Below are 22,237 nucleotides of genomic sequence, written 5' to 3' on the forward strand. Positions count from 1 at the left end.
CTCGCCTGTGGAATGATTTACAGCTCATTTCATGGGAATTTAATATACTTATTATATCACTGATTAATAATTTAAAATTACAGACTCAATTATACGATAAGTATATTATATTTATTATGTTTAATTTAATTTAATTAAACCTGATTTGATATGACCCAATCAGAATTTTCAATACCTAAATAAATTATATGACAAATGTAATATACTTATTTTAAGATCGGCTAACAATTTAACAAAAAAATGACCTGGTTATATGGTAAGTATACCGTATTTATTGCTGTGATTGGTTCAATTTTACCAAACTTTATTCAATATGACCTAATCACATCAAAAGAATACAATATTTATTATATGATTGGTTTGATTTAACCAAATTTGATTCGATAAGAGTTTTTTCTAATGTCATTTCACCAGGCCAAAAATTTGTCTAATTATAAAAAATATTACAAAATACATTTGGTTGCTTAATGAAAATATATCATACCAAATATCATTGTTATATTTTGTTTTTACCTAACACATGTTACAAATTACATCAATTATTATCGTTATAATTTTATCTCTTATCAATTACATACATTTTTTTGTTTTTTTTTATCTCAATCAAACTCAATATTTATTTATTTTTTTCTTAAATTAGTTAACTGAGTTATCATTAATACATAGTCTCTTCCAGAACACTATTTATGTGTTTATATACTAAATAAATTTTTATATTATAAATAAAAATAAAATATATAAATTAGTACATCACATAAACAAAAATTAATTTATTAGTTAAAGTAAAATTTAAAATTTAAAAAAAATAGATATTTTAACGAGTGAAGGCCATTTTTTAGTAGTTAAAAGATGCCACTGACTAATTAAACCAAAAAATAATTCTATTCGTATAAATATTTAAGAGTATAACCGATAGTTTAAAATTTAATGTTGCGATGTAGTAAAGTACCAATTGCAAGTGAGAAATACCTTTTCTTTTAATATTAGTACTAGTCGTCGTAGCATCCCGTCCTTGCATGCGTATAATAAATAATTTTTTATGCTTTAAAATATATTACAAATAAAAATAAAATATATAAATCGATACATCATATTTCACAAATAAAACAAAAGAGAAAGAAAAAAATAAGAATAATAAAACTAACTTAAGGGTATTATCGATGCAACAGAAAAGTCGATTTTGAGTTATTATAAATCGCGTTTTAATGATTGAAATATACTTTTTTTTCTAATATTAGAATAGACAAATATTGTTTATAGAAAATTATTATTTATTTCTTAAAGTAATCAAACACTCCAAACTAGTGAAGAAAATAGTTGCATGCAGTAAAATACAAAGAAAGTTGAATACTGGATATTTATACTATTATAAAAGAGGATATGTTATTTAATATTAATTTGATATTTGAGTAATTATAAATAACTTAATTAGTAGTCGAGTTTTATCATTAATATTATTTTATTACTTAATTCATAATATTTTTAATTTATTTTTTATATTATCTTTTTATGTAATGATCATTTCACTCTTAGATATTAAACTAAAAAATAATAATGCACTAAAAAAATTGCATAAATTTCTATCAATAAATTGTGTCTTGATTTGAATCATTTGACGACTTTCATTTTTATATTTAATTATCAAAATTATTATATTTTTATTATTTTGATGCTTTCTACTATTTTTATTTCTCAATATATATAAAAAAAACTCATTATTAGATAATTTATATTAATAGTAAAGTCTCGGTGAGTAGAAATTTTCATTGCCGAAGATACTTTTTTTTTTTTTTTGCATTTAATCGAGATATTTAAATTTAATTTGCAAAACTTATATTTAGATTAAAAAAAAAATTCAAAATTTAGAATGCAAATTTAGCTCTCTATGGTTGCAATGTATTTTGAATTTTATTTTTAATATAATTAATTACTAAGTAATGAGTTATCTTATAAATATTAATAAATAAGTGAGTAGAAAAATAATCAATTCATGAGATATTATTATCAAATATAATACTCAAATATAAAACGGCAGATGATTTAAGTAAAGACAAAATATATTGATTAAAAATTTTATTCAATTCTTTTTAATATATTTATTATTTTTTATTTATTATCAAGGGTAAAATGGCTATTACATAAAAAAGATAAAAAAATAAAAAAATAAAAATATCAATTGGGTACAAAAGTGATATTAAAAGTAAATATCAATTACTAATTAAATTATTTGTAATTATTCGAGTATCAATATAACATTAATGACAAACTCGGGGGTCGGTATTGAATTTTACTCTATTTAAAAATGAAACCAAACAACGCTAAATTAACGTTTTTTTGCATGTGATAGAATAAATATTTTTTTCCCAAAATATTTATGAGAAATTTATAAAATAAAATGATTAGAAAATGGGTGCAGCTCTAATCACAAAGTAAAGTCACGTGGTCTGTTATTTTGGACAGAAATTGATCGGGAACATTATTGTACATACCAATTAAATTAATCGTGAGGATATTATATATTAATCTCTAATTTTTTTCTTTGAAAAAAACAAATTAAATAATAATAGTATCGGACAAAAAAAATATATTACACTTCTTATAAATAGTGTTATCGGCGATCAAATTTGATCGGCTAAAAAGATGATTGGGTGAGCTTATAAACTTTTCAAAATATCTTATAAGATGCTGAGAATTAGATGCTATACATTCGAGACAAAACATATAACTTTTAAAAATAAGATGTTAGGAGTTTATAAGCCCTTTAAAAAAAAGAATAAAGATGTATCAATTTATTTCTAAGATATTAATAGAAAATTCCTTCAAATTTATCTTTACTAACATCTTATAAGCTTCGTAATTTTATGATGCAGAAAAATATGAAGTTTGAGATCTAAACAGGGGGGGAGGGGGATAAAAATAATTTTTTATACCAATTACTTTATGGACATAATTCACTATCTGAGCTTAATTTAATAATTAAAAAATAATTTATATTATACGGTCTTGATCTCTTATTACTTTTTATGAACGGAATTTGGCCTTCCATTTGAATCGTCCTTTGGTTGAGCTTCAGTCTCTATCAACGGCCCTCCAACTCCAAAAGAGAATATTTGAGAAATAAGTAGGTTCCTTAAATGCATGCTTATTTCCGTCTTTGTATGTCTGAGTTGTTGCTCTAGGTTTAAACACTTGAATATATTTAAACGAGGTAGTTTCGGTATATTCATCTCCTCTTTTCAGTTGTGAATTCTACGTACGTACATTCTCCTAAATATTCTCTCTTGGAGTATTACTATAGTCTCTGAGAGCTTAATGCGTGTAAATTGAGTGGATAACTCTGGTAGCTATTTATTTAGAGCGAGAAGAGGGTGCTCGTAGAATTTTTGGGAAAATACTTGTTTGTGAATCCACGAGATCGTTTGAAAGCTTATAGGAGAGCCAGAAAAGTCCAGGATTGGATTCTTCCGTTGCTAGTTGTCATACCAAAACTAGTGAAGTAATAACCGGAATCCTTTATGTGACGGTGTGTATCAATACTTATTTAATTTCCAACAGAGTTTATGCAAACACCCACAAGCTTTATCATTTATAATGGTACAGGAGCAATCACAAATGATCCAATTAGTATTCGGATTCACTTTTAATATCAAATTGATAATCAATTCGTATTTTATATTTATATTTATATTATCTCTTTTATGTAATAACCAAATTATCCTTAGACAATAAATAAAATTTCTTGGTGTGCTTTTACTATCTTGTCCCTAAAACCATGCGCAAGTGATCACGTGTGTCACCGTGGAAGTTCAATTTGGTGGGAGGACCATTATATTTTCAGGATGAAAATTACGATTATGGTTTTCAAGAAAATTGTATTTTTGGTACCATAATTTAGAATTATTTCTATATTGGTACATATTTTTTGAAATAGTTTGAAATGGTACTAAAAAATAGTCTCGTTTGCATTCTTTATATTGCCGTTAGATTTTTAACAGCAAGCCAATATAGCTCCCTTTGTATCTTTTATACTGCAATTAGATTTATAACGACATGTGTATGTCGCTGAACGTGGCCATTAAGTTATGTAGCAACGGTGGGGAAAAAAATAATAAAATTGAATTTTTGGTACCACAATTTAAGATACCTTGTAATATGAGTTAAATTCATTTTGACCTCCTATGATAAAAGAAAATATCAAAAAACTCCCTGTGAAAATTTAAATATAAAAAGTCATCCTTATATTATGAACAATGACACACACTTTTCCTGGTCAACTTGGGCCTATTTTTCAGGAGTAATGATTAAAATGCCCCTCCATATATATGAGGAGTAATTATATATTTAATTAAAATATTCCTATAATATATCTACAATATATAAATTTAAAATTCTATATAGGAAAAAATATTTTTTTTGTCTATTAAATATGCCTAATATTAATTTTTAGTCCTATAATTATGCTATTTTTTATAAGATTATTAAATTTTTAAATTGATGAAATTTAGTCCCTAATGACCAGAATTTTAATTTTTGATCTAAAAGATAACATGACATGCAAATGGGACATTTTTTGGGGATTTTTAGTCCTATGTTGCTTTGGAAAATGAGTTGGATGACATGTTGATCCCATAATCCATTGACTTACTTAATTTGAAAATATAATTATACAATTGATATTAGTCTATGATTAATATTTTATTTGTATAATTATTATAAAATCTTGCTTTATATGTTATTATTTAATATTCATTTGCTAATTTTTTGTAAAAATAATTATACAGCATTTTAACATCTTTTATCAAAATTTTCTCACTAAAATTTTCAAAATAGATTGAAGTTAACTAATTTCCAGTTATTTTTAAAGAACATTAATCTAAATTTTATTATCTCTTTTGTTATTTTTTATTACATATTTCGCATTGAAGTTAATTAACATATTTTGAGTTATTTTTAGGCCAACATAAATCTAAATTATTTATTTATTTTTATTTTGATTAAAATACAATTCTCCCCTATCTTGGCAGGGGACACCAACTAGGTTTACCCTATAAAACATAAAATGTAAAGTTAACAACACTAGTTGGAAGATGGGAACAAAAGACCATCTAAATTCCAAAATGCATTATGAAATAATGAATGCTGCTGCCTCTTCATCTCTCCGTTCTTGCAATATGTGTATATCAAAATGCAGTCCCCCCAGTTAGAAGTTCAACAGCCGTCATGTAATCAAACAAGACTTCTCACTTACTTGTATATAAATACATGTATCATCCATTGCCTGTTTTGGTCACAACAGCAGCAACAATGCCTTCTGGGCCCAAGAAACGGAAAGCTGCTAAGAAGAAGAAGGAACTTCAAGAAAACTCAAGAAATATTGCACCAGATGTTGGAGGTATGAGTTTATTATATTTGTATACTCTACTTTTCATGAATGTTATATTAATTTCCTTCAGATATAACATATTTCATGGCCTTCTTTTGTGTTTTTTCTCTTTGTTTTATTTTTTCTTCAAGAAGAAAGCAGTAATTTTGAGCAGCAGGAAGCTGGTGGAGTTGTAACGATCCATGAAAACACTATGGATTCAGTAATATCTGGTGGACCCTTAATGGATTCTAAGATCAGTGAAGATGAAGCTGTGCATTGTACTGAATCTACTGATTCAAACAGGTCTGGAGAAGTTCCATATCAACAGCCAGTTCAAGAGCATGATGACAATGGCTGTTTGGAGTCGGATGATGGCGTTGTAACTGATTCCGTCCCTGTTGATTATGTTACTGAACCTCAAGAAACTTCTGAGATTGGTTTGCAAGAAAATGCTGAAACTGGGATTGCAGCAAATGCTTCTTTGGTGGCTCAATCACAAGAGGAGGAGCAAAACCGGGTCGATGAGGTCCATTTAAGTGAGCTGCTCGAACGTATCAAGATGTCGACCGTCGAACAATTGGAAGCAATGGAAAAAGGGAGAGCTCTTCTGCAGAAGATATTAGATGATCTTAACAGCATTCAGCTTATGGTGGGGAGTAGAATATGAGAGAAGATAGGGAACTTATTTTGGCAGATTATTCCTAGTTATATTTGAATGTCTCGTTTGTTTGAGGCACATGTGGACTGAAAACAGTTACAATTATAAGACTGAAGTCCATGATGCTAAATGAAAACTGAGGGTTGTTGACAATCATATTACTTTACAAGGATTCAGAAACATGGAAGTTGATCATTTAGTAATATTCTTGTGATGCCAATATTGGGTGAAATACATGTTTAGTCCCATAAATCCCGTAGAACTAAATGTTTTAGTTTTCTCAATTTTGGACCACGGACTAACAAATTGCTTTATCGAGAACCTTACCATAAGAGCAAACAGATGCATTATCCACCTTTCTTCTTTTGTTCCTTTGATGTTTGAATATCCTTTGTGAGCAGCCTTGGGGAGATGGCCATAGCCATCAGTTCTTGAATTAGAAGCTTGCAGGCGTAAGGAATGTTTATCTGTTCAAGGCAAAGCAAGTCAATATTACAGTAGAATTATTAGCAGGAAATTATATACAATGGGGTAAGAGACGTCTTCCCACCTGAACGATGTCCGTTTTGTTCTTGCAACCTCTACACTCAAAGCAATGCTTCTTCAGATTAGCAATTGCAATCAAGCCGCAGTTCTCACATACATGAACCCTATATGCATCACTCTGATCAAACAACCTCTCTTTCAGGAAGTGAGCAGCTCCATGAGCAATCATGCAATCACGCTCCATCTCCCCAAACCTTAGACCGCCATCTCGAGATCTTCCTTCCGCAGGCTGTCTAGTCAGGATTTGCACCGGACCTCGACCCCGAGAGTGGATCTTATCATCCACCATGTGCTTCAGCCTCTGGTAATAGGTCGGTCCAAGAAATATCATAGCCGTGAGCTGACGGCCCGTGTGGCCATTGTACATTGTCTCGAAGCCACGCATTTGATAACCACATTTATGAAGAGCTTTGCTGATATTGTCCACCTGAGCATACACACATTGTTAAACCTACAAGCAGTCATTGCTTATATTATCGGTAGTAAACTGGAAAGTCGACTCATCATTGGATAAATTACTTACGGTAACATCAGTGAAAGGTGTAGCATCTCCTTCCTTGCCCATGTGTGCAGCCACCTTTCCCATGATGCATTCAATAAGCTGACCGATTGTCATGCGAGAAGGAATGGCGTGGGGGTTAACGATTATATCCGGAGTAATGCCTTCAATTGTCCATGGCATATCTTCCTGTGTGTAAGTCATTCCAATTGTTCCCTTTTGCCCATGTCTGCTGCTAAATTTGTCTCCAATTTGAGGTATTCGAACTGATCGCATCCGAATTTTTACAAATCTCAATCCATCAGCATTTGTTGTCAACAGAACCTAATACGACGAGCAACAGGTAAACAACTAGACGAAAGAATGAAATGAAGAAAACTATCATAAGATTAGCTCCATAAGAAAACTAATTTAAGCTGACATGTGAAATATCTACCTGATCTACAATTCCGCTTTCACTATGGCGTAAACTAGTGCTGTGATCCTTGTTCGTGAATCTCGTAGATTTTCCTTGAGCTTCCTCCTGAGAAATTGGTGTTGTCTTCCCAATAATAACATCGTCACCAGAGACTCTTGTACCCTGATAAACTGAGTTGTGAAGTCCTCGTTGACCTTCGTGTATTTAGAATGAGAAAAAAATAGTCAGTCATACTCACAGGAGGTGCAAAGCCATCATCGTCTAATTTGTCATAAGATCCATGTCGCATTCCCTACAAACGATACTGCAGATTTTACCCTTTCTGTAGGGAGACTAGCGGAAAACAGACACAATGAAATTTGAGGACAAACTAACCAGAGTGGTGTCCCTATTAGGACGACCAAAATCCTCTTTAACTAGCGTTCCCATCTTTTTCTCCTCGTCCCTGCAAAAGATAGGAAAGGACCAAACAGAAGTTAGAATCCGATGGAGATGATCTCAGTGAACTGAAGCGGCAAGAAGTACAAAATAAATTACCGATATGAACGGAAGAATAAGGACCGAAAGAATCCACGGTCAATTGAAGATTGGTTCATGATCACGGAATCTTCTTGGTTGTATCCAGAATAGCAGGCAATGGAAACAATGGCATTCTTGTATCAAGACGTGAGAAAATAAGATATCTTGATTATGAAAGCAAGCAAATTAAGGAGAGGTTCTGGACGAAGTTCTCACTATTCCAGCTGGAAGCTGTCGAAAATGCAAATGCTCCATTGCCCGAGTAGTGACAAGGGGCTTCTGAGGATAGTAAAGTACATAGGCTAATGTATCCTGTTTGGAAATAGAAGTACAAGCCAGATATACATGGTCAAGTGATCAGAGATGGAAACACTGAACTATCTTGAATGGGAACGCAAGTATAAAAATTGCTCACCATTCGTAGTTGGTAATTAGTAACATATATTCCCATTGCTTGCTTTCCCATTGCCGACTGATAAGTGTTACGAGGAGACTGCATCACATTGACAAAGGAAACCTTATGTTCGTCTATTAAGCTTATAGAAATAACAGAAAAAAACAAAACAAAACGAAAATCAGAGCAAATGGACCTGGTTGTGATCAGGAAATGGTATGATTGAAGCGCAAACCCCCAATATCAGTGATGGATGGATTTCACAATGAGTGTATGTTTCAGAGTAAGCATCGTCTGGATTACGCCTTGAATTGTGAAGGTCCTAATGAGTCGACATAAATCAGACCACAAAGTCAAACAGTGCAGTCCTGCACTTCATTAAACAAAAATGATTTGTTTGGCTAAATACATGAAGGAAAGACAGTATATGGGGTAATTACGTTGATCGTCATTGATATCATTGTGGTCTCCTCTTCTTCTGTGTCGACATACTCGATAAATCCTTTCCTGACAAGATCATGCCAACCGTATTCCTCAGGGGTTTCCTGCAAAGGACCAACATGAGTAATTGTGTAAAGCAAAACACAGCACTGAAAAAGTTCATATTCTGTCATGCATACTCGTTGCTGCAGGGCAAGAATATCCTTCTTCTTTATTAGCAACGTTTGTTTATCAACAATGAATAAGGGGCGACTGCAGCGACCATAATCTGTATATAGTCGAAGCTCTTTAAGACGTATATCACGGATAATGCCAACTTCTGTGTTCACATCAACCTGTAAGGAATACACTAGCACTCAAACTTTCATTCATCGATAGATAAGATATATTTAGAAAATCCAATAAATTTGATTACTGAAACGAAAATCTCAAGCGAGGATAACCAGACTGTAATCATCGAAGGATGCTAGACCTGTCGCCTCAGCTGTCTGAGAGTCCTCACCAACAGCTCTGGGTTACGGTGAATGCCAATCCAGCTACCATTTACAAATATTTTTGTAGCTTGAGGAATCACTGCTGGTGATATTTCCTTTCAAATAAAAAGTTAATAAGCTTAATCGCGGAGGGGTTATGCTAATTTACTGCAGCTGAGCAACACTAGAAATATTTTCACCTCAAAATTCTCTGTACTCCACTCATCCAAAAACTCTAAAATGGGGTTTGCTGCTGATCCTACTGTTATGTACACCATAAGTGCAAGGTTCTTGACCAGCCCACATGCCTGATATTAAACCAATATTAACATCAAAACATAGATTCAGTAATCCACAAATTCATCTTGGAATTGGAGTTACAGATCATGATAATAGTACTTGTCCTTCAGGTGTTTCTGCAGGACACATCATTCCCCAATGGGAATTGTGCAATTGTCTCGGTTTAGCCAATTTACCTAGTCACATAAGAGTGGGATTTCAGGAAACAGATGATGGGAAAAAGTCGAAATGAAAGAGAAAAGAAAACAAGACTCGAAGTTTAAAGAAGCCTAACCCTCACGGCCAATAGGTGAGTTTAATCTCCTTAGATGGGAAAGTGTTGAGGCATACGTCAACCTATTAAGCACCTGGTTATACAACAAAAATGAGTATATACGTGACAAGAAGATAGTGAAATTAACAATACAGAAATAACAACATTTAACCTGAGAAACTCCTGCTCTAGTTCCAGCTGCATTGGCTTGCCCCCAGTTCCCGGTAGCAAGAGAATATTTGAGTCCGCTTGTCATCGTTTTTGCTTTGATTGCAAATTGCAAATTTACATCCTTCCCATTATCAACACACTGGTTTTTTCACAAACAAATGCTTGACTTTGTATTACTGGAACCTTAGATGTTACAAGTAAAATGAGTAACTAAAATATGCCTTCAAAATAGTGAAACCTTTTGAACATAGGATCTCACATCCCTGGTTAATTTTCTGAATAACTGCACCAAACAAAAGAGAATTATGACATGAATTTCCTTCAACATTTTTCCATAATATCCAAAACATTATTTTGAGACCATTCGAAATAAACCCCCTAATAAGGGACCAGCAAGGTCGAGCCTCTTGTTTGCGTAGTGATCCCGATCATCTTCTGGCCTTCGTCCAAGCGCACAAAGTAATAGCCTATTAATGACATATCTGCCAAAACCAAAACTATGTTGTTCCTGGCAGCAATGGAGCATATATATCAATGGAAGCAACTTTGGGTACCAAAACTAACCCAAAATAATAAGCTTTCTTAGTCTCGCAGTATTCCTCAGTACCAACATGTGGAAGCATCTCCCTTTGGAGGATTTCTTTCGCATACCTGTTAAAGATAAACACAATCCGTTCAACAGCAGAATTTAGCACTATATCATACGGCAACTCAATTTCATCCTCACTTAATTCTTTTGTCTCTTGTAACCCCCACAGTAGATCCTCTCTTACCGATGTAATCAAGCGCAACCTACACAAACATGCTTCAAAATTTCAGCATCGGACTAGGTGCTGTGAACTTAATGAAAATCATACAGAAGTAAGTACCTGCTGATTTTGTATCACAAATGCCTCTTCCAAGGAAGGCCGGAGCAACTCCATCATCTGTGTATCATTGAAATCATAGCAGATATGTTCCAAAATATCTTTATCCGCCACAAAACCAAGTGCACGGAAGACAATAATGATAGGAATTTCCGTCCTAATGTATGGGAGTGTAGCACGGATGTATTGCCCCGAGGATCCCTGCATATCCAATATAGAAATTTGCATTCAAAGAGAGAAGATCAAGATTAAGAAAACAAGAGAAATTTGAGTTACCCCTTTTGCACCAGGTCTGGAAAGCATCCTCACAAACATGCCGCTGGGTGCTTTGTTTTGGGACTCAGCTATAGACCTAACTTCTGCTACATAAGCATATTTGTTAGGCTGGCGCTTCTTAAACACATAAACATGATTGGTGCTCATCTTCTCCTGAGCAATCAGGACTTTCTCGCTCCCGTTTATTATGAAGTATCCACCTTGATCATAAGGGCACTCCCCCATCTCGGTTAAGTCCTTTTCAGATAGATGATACAAACTACAGTAGCTCGAACGGAGCATAATTGGAACCTAAAGATACAGCAAGATATAATCAGGATGCCAAATCCCAGTTCATTAATGACCCTCTATTGGTTCAGACTCGACAACTGCACGTACCTTTCCTATGAAAACTTTGGTGAACTCTTGTGTCTCCGTGACCTGTTCACAGTCAAACCCTTTCTTTACGACTCGCTTTGTCACATCCACATATAACGGTGAAGAGTAGGTCAAGTTCCTCAGCCTTGCAGCTTTCGGATACAATGTATTCGTCTCTCCATCAGACTCTGTCATCATAGGTTTACTCAGGTATATCTGACCAAAGCTGATCCGGTAGATTGTCTGAAAAACAGCAGAAGCTAATGGTTGAGCAACTAATCTGTATTCGTTTGTTCCACTTAAACCGTCACAAGACTCGTTTCACATCTGGGATTATGTCAAAATCGAAATAGATATCCTTCAACATACAAACAATACTACAATACTATCCTGTTCCAAAGATGCAAATAAAGTTTCATTCTATAACAGAAACTATCCTATAAACAATTCAAACATAAATGTTATAAAATCTACTTCTTGTGTAATTTCATCCCCAATGCCTTGTCTGAGTGGAAATGCCAGCCACTGGCTTAGAACAAACACACAACACTCTCTATCTCCTCACATGAAACTCATAATATTGGAAATTCTCAACCAATTTTCCAATGCCAACTTACTCTTAACTAGAAAATTTATTGCTAGAAGTTCACTAATGTGTTTCCTAATTCAAAAACAATTTATTTTTCCTGTAATTGGTTCAAATTGAACAAAATTGCTTTCCCTAAGTAACGTTGAAAAATAAATCAAATTATTCGATATTCAATTGAACCCAAATGATAAAAGCTTGTTTTAACTTGATTTGTTAAACTTAACATACCAAATTTGGACTAAAATTGTAAACTTTCGAGCTCGATCAGTGTAAAAATAATAAAATATACTTAAAAATATCAAATTATTCAAACTCCACTCGTATTAATCCAATTACAATTGGTTTCAGCTCAATTATATCAATAAACAAACCAAATTCAAACACTTCAAACTCGACAATAATTCAAACAAATTTGAGTAATAATGTATTTGACTCGACCGAAATCACATAATTAAGGGTCAGTAACTCCAACAACTACGCAAAATTTACTCTTTCTTTGTAAATTCTTTGCGACACAGAAAATTCATATTCGAGTTTGGAACTGATCCAAACAGCAAAGGAGGGGAAGACAGTGGGGAACCTCAACAAACTCGGAGCTCCGACCCGGATTATGCTGGGCCTCAGGGCGGATCTCGATGTTGGCGGACTCATCCACAATCTCCTGCATTGTGTTCTGTATGAACTCGTCGAAAGAATCCAACTGCTGTCGAACCAAACCCTTCTCCTCGAAGTAGGAGCTGATCACAGTCCATGCATCCTCCTGTGATATCTCTGCCGATTCATCCTCCTCTTCCTCCTCATCCACTTCCACCACCACGTCGTTCGTCGGGTCCTCATATGGGTTCGGGTCTGTATGCTGGTATCCACCGCTGTACATTTCAACTCAAGAAAGACGACTGAATCAATCTGAAACCTTTTCTTGGTAATCTTTCGATTTCCCCCCTTATGTGTTTTCTTTGAGAGTTGAGAAAAAAGGAACTCAAATTACTTTTGCGAAAATGAATTTTTAGAAGTGGAGTGGTAATGAAATCGTAACAAATTGATGCCGAAATGCCCGAGATATCCTGGTTTGAATGAGTTCAGCAGCGTAAGCGCATAGGTGTTTTTCCTGCATGCTTCTCGTACTCTTTTCCAAAGGATTAGCAAATAAAAATTAACAAATTATCGCCCTTGTTTGAGAAAATAAAGAAACTTACCTCTATCTATAACTACTAGAAAAAAATATAATTTTTTTCTATGATTAATTACTACAATAAAAAAAATTATGGCTAACATAAATTAATCATGGCTTCACAACAGACATTAGCTATTGTTTTTACAAATATGATCAAAATACTTTATTTTGGCTATGGCTAAAATCATGCTGAATATTGATTACATTGAAAAATTTTAAATTTTTGTTTTGATTTTGTTTAACTGTGATTAATAGTAGTGATTTATTATGATTTTTAAGCCGTGGTAATTTATTGCATGGCGAAAACTCAATTTTTTTATAGTGAGCGTTGTTAGGGGAGTAAGCTGCATCATTTTTTGAAGCGCAGGAAATCATTTGCTAAAAAAGAGGACCATATGAATAAAATTTATCAAATTATCCATTGTATTTGGAAAAATAAAGCAACCCTTATCTAAAGCATTGTTAGTGAGGCAATTTACTTTATTTTTCAAAATACATGAAATTTAATTTGTTAACTTTTTTTACAGATATTGTGTTACTTATTCTTAAAATATTAGAGAGAGTAAATTGCATTCAACCCCCTTCTCAAATTCAATTTTACTAGTTTGCATAAATTACCCTAAGCTCCTTTAGAGTATGTCAAAATATAATAATACCATTTTTACAAAAGGGTTGAATGGAGTTTAGCCCTTCAATTACATTAAATGTCTTATTTACCTCCTTACACTAATAACTGTAATAATTATTCCTTTTAACTAATTTTGTAAATAAAATTGTCCTTACACTATATAATATAATCAAGTCTCTTATATTATATACACCTTCTCTCTAGCAATTTTTGGTGACCACCTTGTGGTGTAGTGTGTGTTTGATATAGAGAAAATCTTATTAATCTTTGCTTAAGCACACCGTTGAAGGAGAAGAGTTTGAAGAATCTTCAAATTGAAAAAGTAAAATTTCGTGATTATATTTTTCTTACTCTTTGTTACAATAGTCACTTATTTTATTTTAAGCTTGTATTGTGCTTGTTGAATGTTGAACGTCCGGAATTAAGGGACTAGTTTCCTTTCGATTTAGAATTTAAATATGCTTGTTTCATACTTTCATTGCGTTCTTGCCAAGTCTCGGACCATATCGATTCTTTTAAATGCCACCTAGGTTATTTGTGGACGCCATGTGAGAAGAGCTTTAATTTGACAGGGAGATTCAAGTTCCTAAGTTTCCTTGTGAGTATGTGAAACCTTCTTGGATCGGGGCTCTCACGAATTTGGGTCGATCAGACTTCTTTGGCCAATTTATTTTTTAGTGGCGCCTATTGGAATCCTAGGGGCTTTACTTGAATTGGCTTCTTGGGAGCATTTTGGGCCATTACTCGAACTGGGCCTTCTAGGGGACACCAAGGGCCTTGCTTCCCTTTATTCTTTTCAGACTGCTTAGGCTTCTTTGAGCCACCCCATTTTTATAGACATCATTCAGCCTCCCCTAAGTGAATATTTCGGCACTTATTAGAGTAGGTGTCTTAGAGGCAAGAGACTCGCTCGAAGAGGAAGCCATTTTTTTTCCACATTCCTGCAAAGAAATTTTAGTAGCATAAACATGCATAAAGAAAGAGGAGCTTACTTTGAGCCTGCATGAAGCAAGGTTTTTCTAAAGGTGCTTGTTCGAAGCAAGGTCTGTGTGCCTCTAGGAAAGATGGCTTATTGAGTGTCTTTTGTGCTTACTCGGTGTAAGGGCTTTATTTTTGTATAAGAGAACGTTAACAATAAAGATTTCCATATTATGAAAAAGACTTTCATGCTTGCATGGAGCAAAATTTATGTGCCTCCTCAAAAGATGACTTACAGGAGTTAAAGGCCTTGTCGGAGGAGCAATAAGGTGTCTACTTAGAGTAGGTTTATGTGCCTGTATAGAAAATAGGGCTTTATTGTGCCTGTGTAGAAGACAAGGCGCATTTTTGTGCCTGTATAGAACAAAGCTTATGCGCCTCTTAAAGAAGGACCTAAGTGCCTACTCGAAGGGTGGAATAGATGCCTCCATCGAAGATGGTTTATGTGTCTCCACAAAGGAGGGATTTTGACTAGAGGCTCTAAGAAGGATCTATCCTGAAATCTCTATAAAAAGGTACCTGTTAGTACACCGGAGGTAGTAAAATAGGCTTCCAAGGTCGCCGAGTTAAAATACAAGAGAACTCCTTGAGGGAATCTTGTGTGTCAAGATTTATTCGCTGAGGGAGGTGTGCTCATGCTCCCAAGGGGATCCTGAAAACACGCCACTGCATATCTAATAGTTCTTGGTGAAGCTTATCAATGTGCGCTCTCCAGTGCCTGGGGGCACCTTCTTGTGGGGACAGGTGTTCTTGCCTTCTCCTAGAGGGGTCATCCTATCACAACCTGCACATTATAAGTTTGGGTAGTACAATCATTAGAATTAGGCAATGATAATGGTGGGATCACTAAAGCTAGACCCTGAATGGAAGTAGTAATAATTCGCTTAAAGGTCATCCAGCGGGAGGAGAACCATCCTCCCAGAGGAGATATCCGAGGAGGTGTTGGTAGCTGCCACCATTCTCATGTCTTAGTTCTATGTTCCCACAGATAGTGCCAGTCAATGAGCAAAAAATATACTGCTCTATCCACTTAGAGTGAAAAATATGCAGGCTCAAAGTGTAAAAAACATGTCTTTTTTCGTTGAGAGAGCTTCTCTTATTTATAGACAATCATAAGTTGGTTGGAAAAGAGCACGAATTTGGTTTGAGCATGACTCAAAGTTGTTAGATGATGTTGAATTTCCCTAAGATTCGGTGGAGAGTTTGGAGGATCTTACATGAATTTGGTGGAGGGTTATCTTTTGGCGGTTGGAGACCGCGATTCTCTGGGGACAGTTGGAGTTCGTTATAGATGAAGTTATCTTTTGAAAAGGTGGTTAAGGAGACGCCTTCTCCGAGCTGGAATCCAAGATTTTAGAATTTATAAGTGACTTCTCTCTGAAGGCGCAATGTGTCTCTAATGGGGTTGCTGGTCTTTATCCGATTCTATGAGGTGTGCCTCCAAAAATCTTACGAAGATGCTACCTAGGTTACCGTGGACGCCATGTGAGATGAGCTTTGACTTTGGCTGGGGAATTTTTAGTTCTTAAGCTTCCTTGTGGGTTTGACTTTGGCTGGGGGATTTTTAGTTCTTAAGCTTCCTCGTGGGTTTGACTTTGGCTGGGGGATTTTTAGTTCTTAAACTTCCTTGTGGGTTTGTGAGCCCTTCTTGGATCGAGACTTTCTCGAATTTTTGTTGGTCGGACTTCTTTTGGCCAATTTATTTTCTGGTAGCGCTTATCGGAATCTCTAGGAGCTATACCTAGTTAAGCTTTTTGGGTGCATTTTGTGCTCTTACCCGAATTGGACCTTTTGGAGGACACATTCCTTTATTATTTTTGGACCGTTTTGGCCTCTCTAGGCCACCCCATTTTTATAGGCATCATTCAGCCCCCTCCCCCCTAATAAGTGGATATTTCGACATTTATTAGAGTATGTGTCTTAGAGGCAAGAGACTAGCCTGAAAAGGGAGCCTTTTTTTTTTTTAGGCCATATTCCTGCAAAGGAATGTTATTAACATAAATATGCTTAGAGAAAAAGGAGCTTACTTTGTGGCTGTATGGAGTAGGGATTTTTTGGAGGTGCCTACTTGGAGCAAAGTTTGTGTGCTTCCACAGAGGAAGGCTTATCAGGTGCCTTTTGTGTTACTAGATGTAACTTTATTTTTTTGCATAAAAAATGTTAACAATAGAGATTTGTCTATTATGAATATGACTTTTGTGCTTGCATAGAGCAAGATTTATGTGCTTCCTCATAAGAGGACTTATTTGAGGGTGCCTATTTGGAACATGAGTTCAGGGCCTCGCTGAAGAAGCGATAAGGTGTCTACTCGAAGCAGGGCTTATGTGTTTGTATGAAAGACAGGGTTTTTTGTGGTTGCATAGAATAAAGTTTATGTGCCTTCCCCAAAAAGGACCTAAGTGCTTGCTCGAAGGAAGAGGTTGATGTCTCCATGGAAAAGGGCTTATGTTGCTCCGTAAAAGAGGAATTTCGACTAGAAGCTTGGAGAAGTATCTACCTGCAATCCCTATAAGAAAGCACATGTTAGCACATAAGAGATAGTAAAATAGGCCTCCAAGGTTACTAAATTGAAATACAAGAGATTCTCCTTGAGTGAAGTTTGTGGTCAAGAATTATTCAGTGAGGGGGGTGTCCTAGTGCTCCCAAGGGTACCCTAAAGACATGCCACTGCAGGTCTAACGGTTCCTGTTGAAGTTTATCAATGTGTGTTATCCAGTGGCTAGGGGCACCTTCTTGTGGGGGCGAGTGCTCCTGCCTTCTCCTAGAGAGGACTTCCTATCGCAAGGCTTCCTGCGCATTAACATGAGCATTAGGTAATGATACTGGTAGGGCAGCTGAAGCTAGGCCTAGAACGTAGGTAGAAATAATCCGCTGGAGGTAATCCAGCGGGAGAGGGACTCCTCCCAAAGGAGATATCCGAGGAGGTGTTGGTAGCTTCCATAGTTCTCAGGACTTAGTTCTGTGTTCCCACAAATTGTGCAAATCATATGAGCAAAAAATGTAGCCCTCTATCCACTTGGAGGTGAAAGTAGTAAATTGAATGCCAAAAGATAAAATAGGGCAAATAAGTGAATTGAAAGTGTTATTCTTCATTTTGTAACTATTCCACGAAGTTTATTTTATGAAGTTTAAATATAATTCAGTCAATTCTTTTAGTAAGAAATCATGGTTATTTTTATTATTTTTGAGCTTTTGCCTAAGAAATTTTAATTATACCATTTAATAAATTCATTATACCAACATCATAGATGGAGCTTTAGCTTAAAAGATGCATGGTTGTGTTGAATTCTTTTTTTAATTTTCTAAATGAATCAATTACAATTACATTATAAGTTTCAATAATTAACAATTAATCTACACCAATTATTAATGTCAAATAGGTATAATTAATTAATAATTACTATTGTAAACACAGTAGACCGACAACTATTTATAAAGTAGACCAATGCCAACAAATTGGTGAGACTCAGAACTTCAAATATTTTAGTCATGTGATCTCAATTTCACCAACTATGCTAAGTTTCATTGACACAATTGTGTTGATTAAAAAGATCCACATTTGTAAAATTTTTAATTTATTTTTAATAAACTTCTATACTTTAAAATTGTCTTAAAATTTTGAGTTGATTACACTTAGACCCCATAAAAATGTAAAATTATACTTTTCTCAAAAAAAGTTTAAAATTACACTTACACACCTCCTAGAATTTCTCGTTTACACTTGACTCTCTTCCGTTAGGGTGGCAACAAATATTGACGTAAGCAAAAAAGCTTACATATATATTCAATATTTTTTTTATTTCAACATTTCCATACATATTTTTATACTTATAAAGTGATAAATATAATATAGAGTGAGGCTAATATCATTATATTTTTTTTCATATAAGTACAAATTATTACATACGAACATCAAATGAGGGGTGAATTTAGAATTTATTTATTTTCTTTTGTCAACATCAATATTATTTGTTCATATCTTAACGAAAAGAGACTGGATGTAATCATTAAATTTTAATATAATTTCGTAACTTTAGAACGGGTGTAAGTGTAATTTGACCCTTAAAATTTTTAATTATTTCTAATAAATTTCCATACTTCTAAATATTCTTAAAAACTTTAATGAAACTTATAGAAACCAAAACTTAAACCAGAAAATTTAATTTGGTTATAAGCAGATGAGGAAAAATAACAAGAAAAAAATATAAAAACTTAGCACATTTCTTCTAGTTTTGACTGAACTCTTTGAAAAGATGATTGTACATTTTGGTTCGAAACTGAAAGCTTGAGCGCGCGGTATATGATTCTTTGTGTGGCGCCAAGTTTCCCGCCATAGCCCCAACCACCCCGCTACAAATATCAGCAGGCGCTTGGATCCAAGCATTCGCACACACTCAGCCAGATCTATAATCACAATCACACACACTAATTCACACTCTTCAGCCGCCGCCGCCATGGTTGTGGCCTTGGGTCCCGGGAAGTTCTATGGCAGCAGCCTGCCACGGCCACGGTTCTACACCGATGTGAAGCTAAATGATGAGAGGGTGGACCCACCACTCCCCGTCATGGATCCGCTCATGGCGTGGGCTCAGGAGGCTCACTGGTCGATGGGAGGCCTCAGCTTCAAGCGCCACCGCCTCCAGGGCCGCATCGAGGGCAAAGTCGAGAAGCTCCGGGCGCAGCGGGAGAGCGCGTTTAAGAAGTCTCCGAAGCAACAGAAATACGCGAAGGTTTCAATTGCTTCTCGCCCTGATGCGGAGAAGAACGGCAGTAGAATTAGCAATACCCCGTCTCCGCCGCCGGCTCCGGTGGCGATTAAGAGGAGGCGGGTTGTTGGGTTGGTAGATGAACTGGAGGAGGAGCCCCGGAAGAGGGGACCCGTGAGGAAACTGGGTGATGATTTTGAGAGGGTGGCGAAGGAATCCGGGATGAAAAGTGGTGGGTCTGTGTCGGCTAGAACGAGGGGCAAGAAGAATGACGGGAATGTGGGTGTTGAAGAGGGGAAAATCACGACAGGGAAGAGGAAATTAGTCAAGGGAGGAAGGAAGATAGGTGCTTCCATTGTGAGTGCTGCTGGAATACGAAGTTCGCCGAGGTTGTCGAAGCTTGGAGCATCTACTTAAAGGTGTTTGATGATTTGTCTGACCCAAAGCATCTGTAGATTAATTTTTTCCCTTCAATTTTTGTCTTTGTTTTCTGGATCTGGGATTTGTGTTGCTCTAGCTAGGTACTTGTTTTGTAGTTTTCTTGATCAAGAAATGAGACATAAAAATGTGAATTGAAGCTTCTTACTGTTCTCTGTTTCCTGGGCCAAATGGTGATAACATCTTGAGGTTGGTTCATTTAGGTAAACAGTACAATCAATTGCTCTGACTTGGTGGGTTCAGGCAGTGATCTTGCGACGCCAGAAAATAGGCATTTGATGTACCTAAAAAACGTTTCGATTGAATTTTGTTCGGGCGATTTTTATTTTTTTTATTACCCCTAATTTTTTACGAACTATAAATTAATCACACAATAAATGTATTATATTTATTATATGATTAATTTAAATTTAACCGAATTAAGCCCGGCTTGAGTTTTTCAGATACATCTAATGTTGTAGTCGCAATTTTATAAAAGGAGGAAGAATTTTCATAAAAGTAACACAATGTAATAATTGTAATTTACTCAACTTATATTTGACTCGCGTGGATCTCATTTACGAGCAGTGATTATATGTTTTGGGTCTTCTAATTTGTTGTTGTATTACACTTTGTACCTGCACATTACATATAAGTTGTTGTTAGGGTAAATTAGGTTGAGTTATCCTAATGTATGATATAATTTTAAATATTTTTTGTTGTTTAAAAAATTATTAATACTTCAAGATTCTGTATATGCTTATGAGCAATTTGCTTATTAATTGACACCCCTTAATGTTAGCTATACAATGATAACGTCCGAATCTGATTTGGAGTTATCTTTTGGGAGTTGTAGCTTGTTGAAATGAATCTTGCCAGTCAATCTAAATTACTGATTGCTCTATTAAGATATTTTAAATTAACAGACAAAATTGCCAAGATGTCCCTATGTTTTCTTTCTTTTTTCTTAAAATGGACTAAGTAATTTGGAGTTTTACACGAGCGCTGTTAGGTCATACGTAATGTCAGTCATGTAGTAACTAGGGGTGTCAATGGGTAGTTAAGACCCTATCCAAATCTATAATGTAATTCAAGGATTCATATCCAGGCCCAATGAATATTTTTAAACCCAGGCCCAGATCCAAATCCATTAAAAAATATAAATTGAGTTTGGATTGGGTCTCTACCCATCAATATTCATGGGTCTATTACCAATTTGGACCCAAAAAATATGTTTATTTTTCTCTCAGTTTAATTAGATTATTATTTATCAATCAACCTACAAGGAGTGTGCAATTTTTGATTAACCATTCGAAAATCGACTAAATCAAAATTTCGGTCTGATTTTGGTTTTTTCTTTTTAGATTTTGATTATTTGTTTTGATTTTAAGTTTTTATGCCGAGTAACAAAACCAAATCGGGTACTAAATGTTTAAAAAAAATATAAATATATTGTATTATAAATATATACAAATATAATAAAAAATAATATATAAATATTAATTATCTTAATATAAGTATTTATAACAAAAAAAATAATATTTTTATACTTTTTACATACTTAAATATTATAATTATTAATAATTTATAACAACGAATTAACATTATATTTTTTTATATAATTTTTTATTAGTTCTTTACAAAAACTGAATCGAACCAAAATAAGTCTGATTTTTATCGAATCATATCAAGCATTTTCATTTGGCTTTCGGTATGCTAAAATTTTAGTTAGTTGAATTTTCAATTCGATTAACCGAATTGAACACCCATGTGATGTACGTTTAAGCGAACAAACCTAAAAAATTTAAGATACCATAACATTATTTATTGTATAATTCTTTAACCTTCTATATTTTTAAATAATAAATAACTAATTATATAACTATTATTATCATGTTGGGTTTATTTTTCAATATCTTAATAGACAATATTGTTTGTTTGAAAATTTGAAGTCATAAAATTAAATTTTAAAGTTTTATAATATTGAATTTGATCGTCATTAAGTATGTAGATTTGATATTTTCATAAAATTATTTTATATAATATTTAAAAAATTCTATCAAAAAGAGTTATTTGTAAATTGGTCTCAATAATTCTAAATTTATTGATAAATTATGGAAAAAATTAATTTAATTAGTACGATTTAAAAAAAAAAAATGGCTCCAGACCTGACTTTACCAAAAAAATGGGTCTTGGTCGGGTCATGGGT

The 22,237-nt window shown here is 34.3% G+C and overlaps 2 protein-coding genes across 2 annotated transcripts; one reads left to right on the forward strand and one right to left on the reverse strand.

Moving 5' to 3' along the window:
* LOC105178477 (DNA-directed RNA polymerase II subunit RPB2-like) lies at positions 6,357 to 13,140 on the reverse strand. The gene is made up of 25 exons (XM_020699415.1): positions 12,706 to 13,140; positions 11,558 to 11,779; positions 11,180 to 11,470; positions 10,907 to 11,104; positions 10,765 to 10,829; positions 10,602 to 10,688; positions 10,399 to 10,519; positions 10,276 to 10,320; positions 10,039 to 10,176; positions 9,888 to 9,960; positions 9,713 to 9,789; positions 9,514 to 9,621; positions 9,313 to 9,429; positions 9,020 to 9,175; positions 8,840 to 8,944; positions 8,596 to 8,721; positions 8,421 to 8,498; positions 8,222 to 8,317; positions 8,024 to 8,139; positions 7,862 to 7,931; positions 7,725 to 7,778; positions 7,505 to 7,648; positions 7,093 to 7,392; positions 6,574 to 6,996; positions 6,357 to 6,490 (listed from the first exon to the last, which is right to left on the reverse strand). Exons 1-25 carry the CDS (start codon positions 13,000 to 13,002, stop codon positions 6,371 to 6,373), a joined length of 3,627 nt encoding a protein of 1,208 aa, XP_020555074.1. The 5' UTR covers positions 13,003 to 13,140; the 3' UTR covers positions 6,357 to 6,370.
* LOC105178478 lies at positions 19,160 to 20,196 on the forward strand. The gene has a single exon (XM_011101958.2). The coding sequence runs from the start codon at positions 19,360 to 19,362 to the stop codon at positions 20,026 to 20,028; it is 669 nt and encodes a 222-aa protein (XP_011100260.1). The 5' UTR covers positions 19,160 to 19,359; the 3' UTR covers positions 20,029 to 20,196.

The sequence above is a fragment of the Sesamum indicum genome, linkage group LG16 (assembly GCF_000512975.1).
Source record: "Sesamum indicum cultivar Zhongzhi No. 13 linkage group LG16, S_indicum_v1.0, whole genome shotgun sequence".
Lineage (NCBI taxonomy): Eukaryota > Viridiplantae > Streptophyta > Magnoliopsida > Lamiales > Pedaliaceae > Sesamum > Sesamum indicum.

Coding starts and splice junctions, on each gene's coding strand:
- LOC105178477 (XM_020699415.1), bottom strand. CDS start 13,002: ATGTACAGCGGTGGATACCAGCATACAGACCCGAACCCATATGAGGAC. Junction 11,780..12,705: donor GGAGCTCCGAGTTTGTTGAG/GTTCCCCACTGT, acceptor GCTGTTTTTCAG/ACAATCTACCGGATCAGCTT. Junction 10,177..10,275: donor TGAGATCCTATGTTCAAAAG/GTTTCACTATTT, acceptor TGAAAAAACCAG/TGTGTTGATAATGGGAAGGA.
- LOC105178478 (XM_011101958.2), top strand. CDS start 19,360: ATGGTTGTGGCCTTGGGTCCCGGGAAGTTCTATGGCAGCAGCCTGCCA.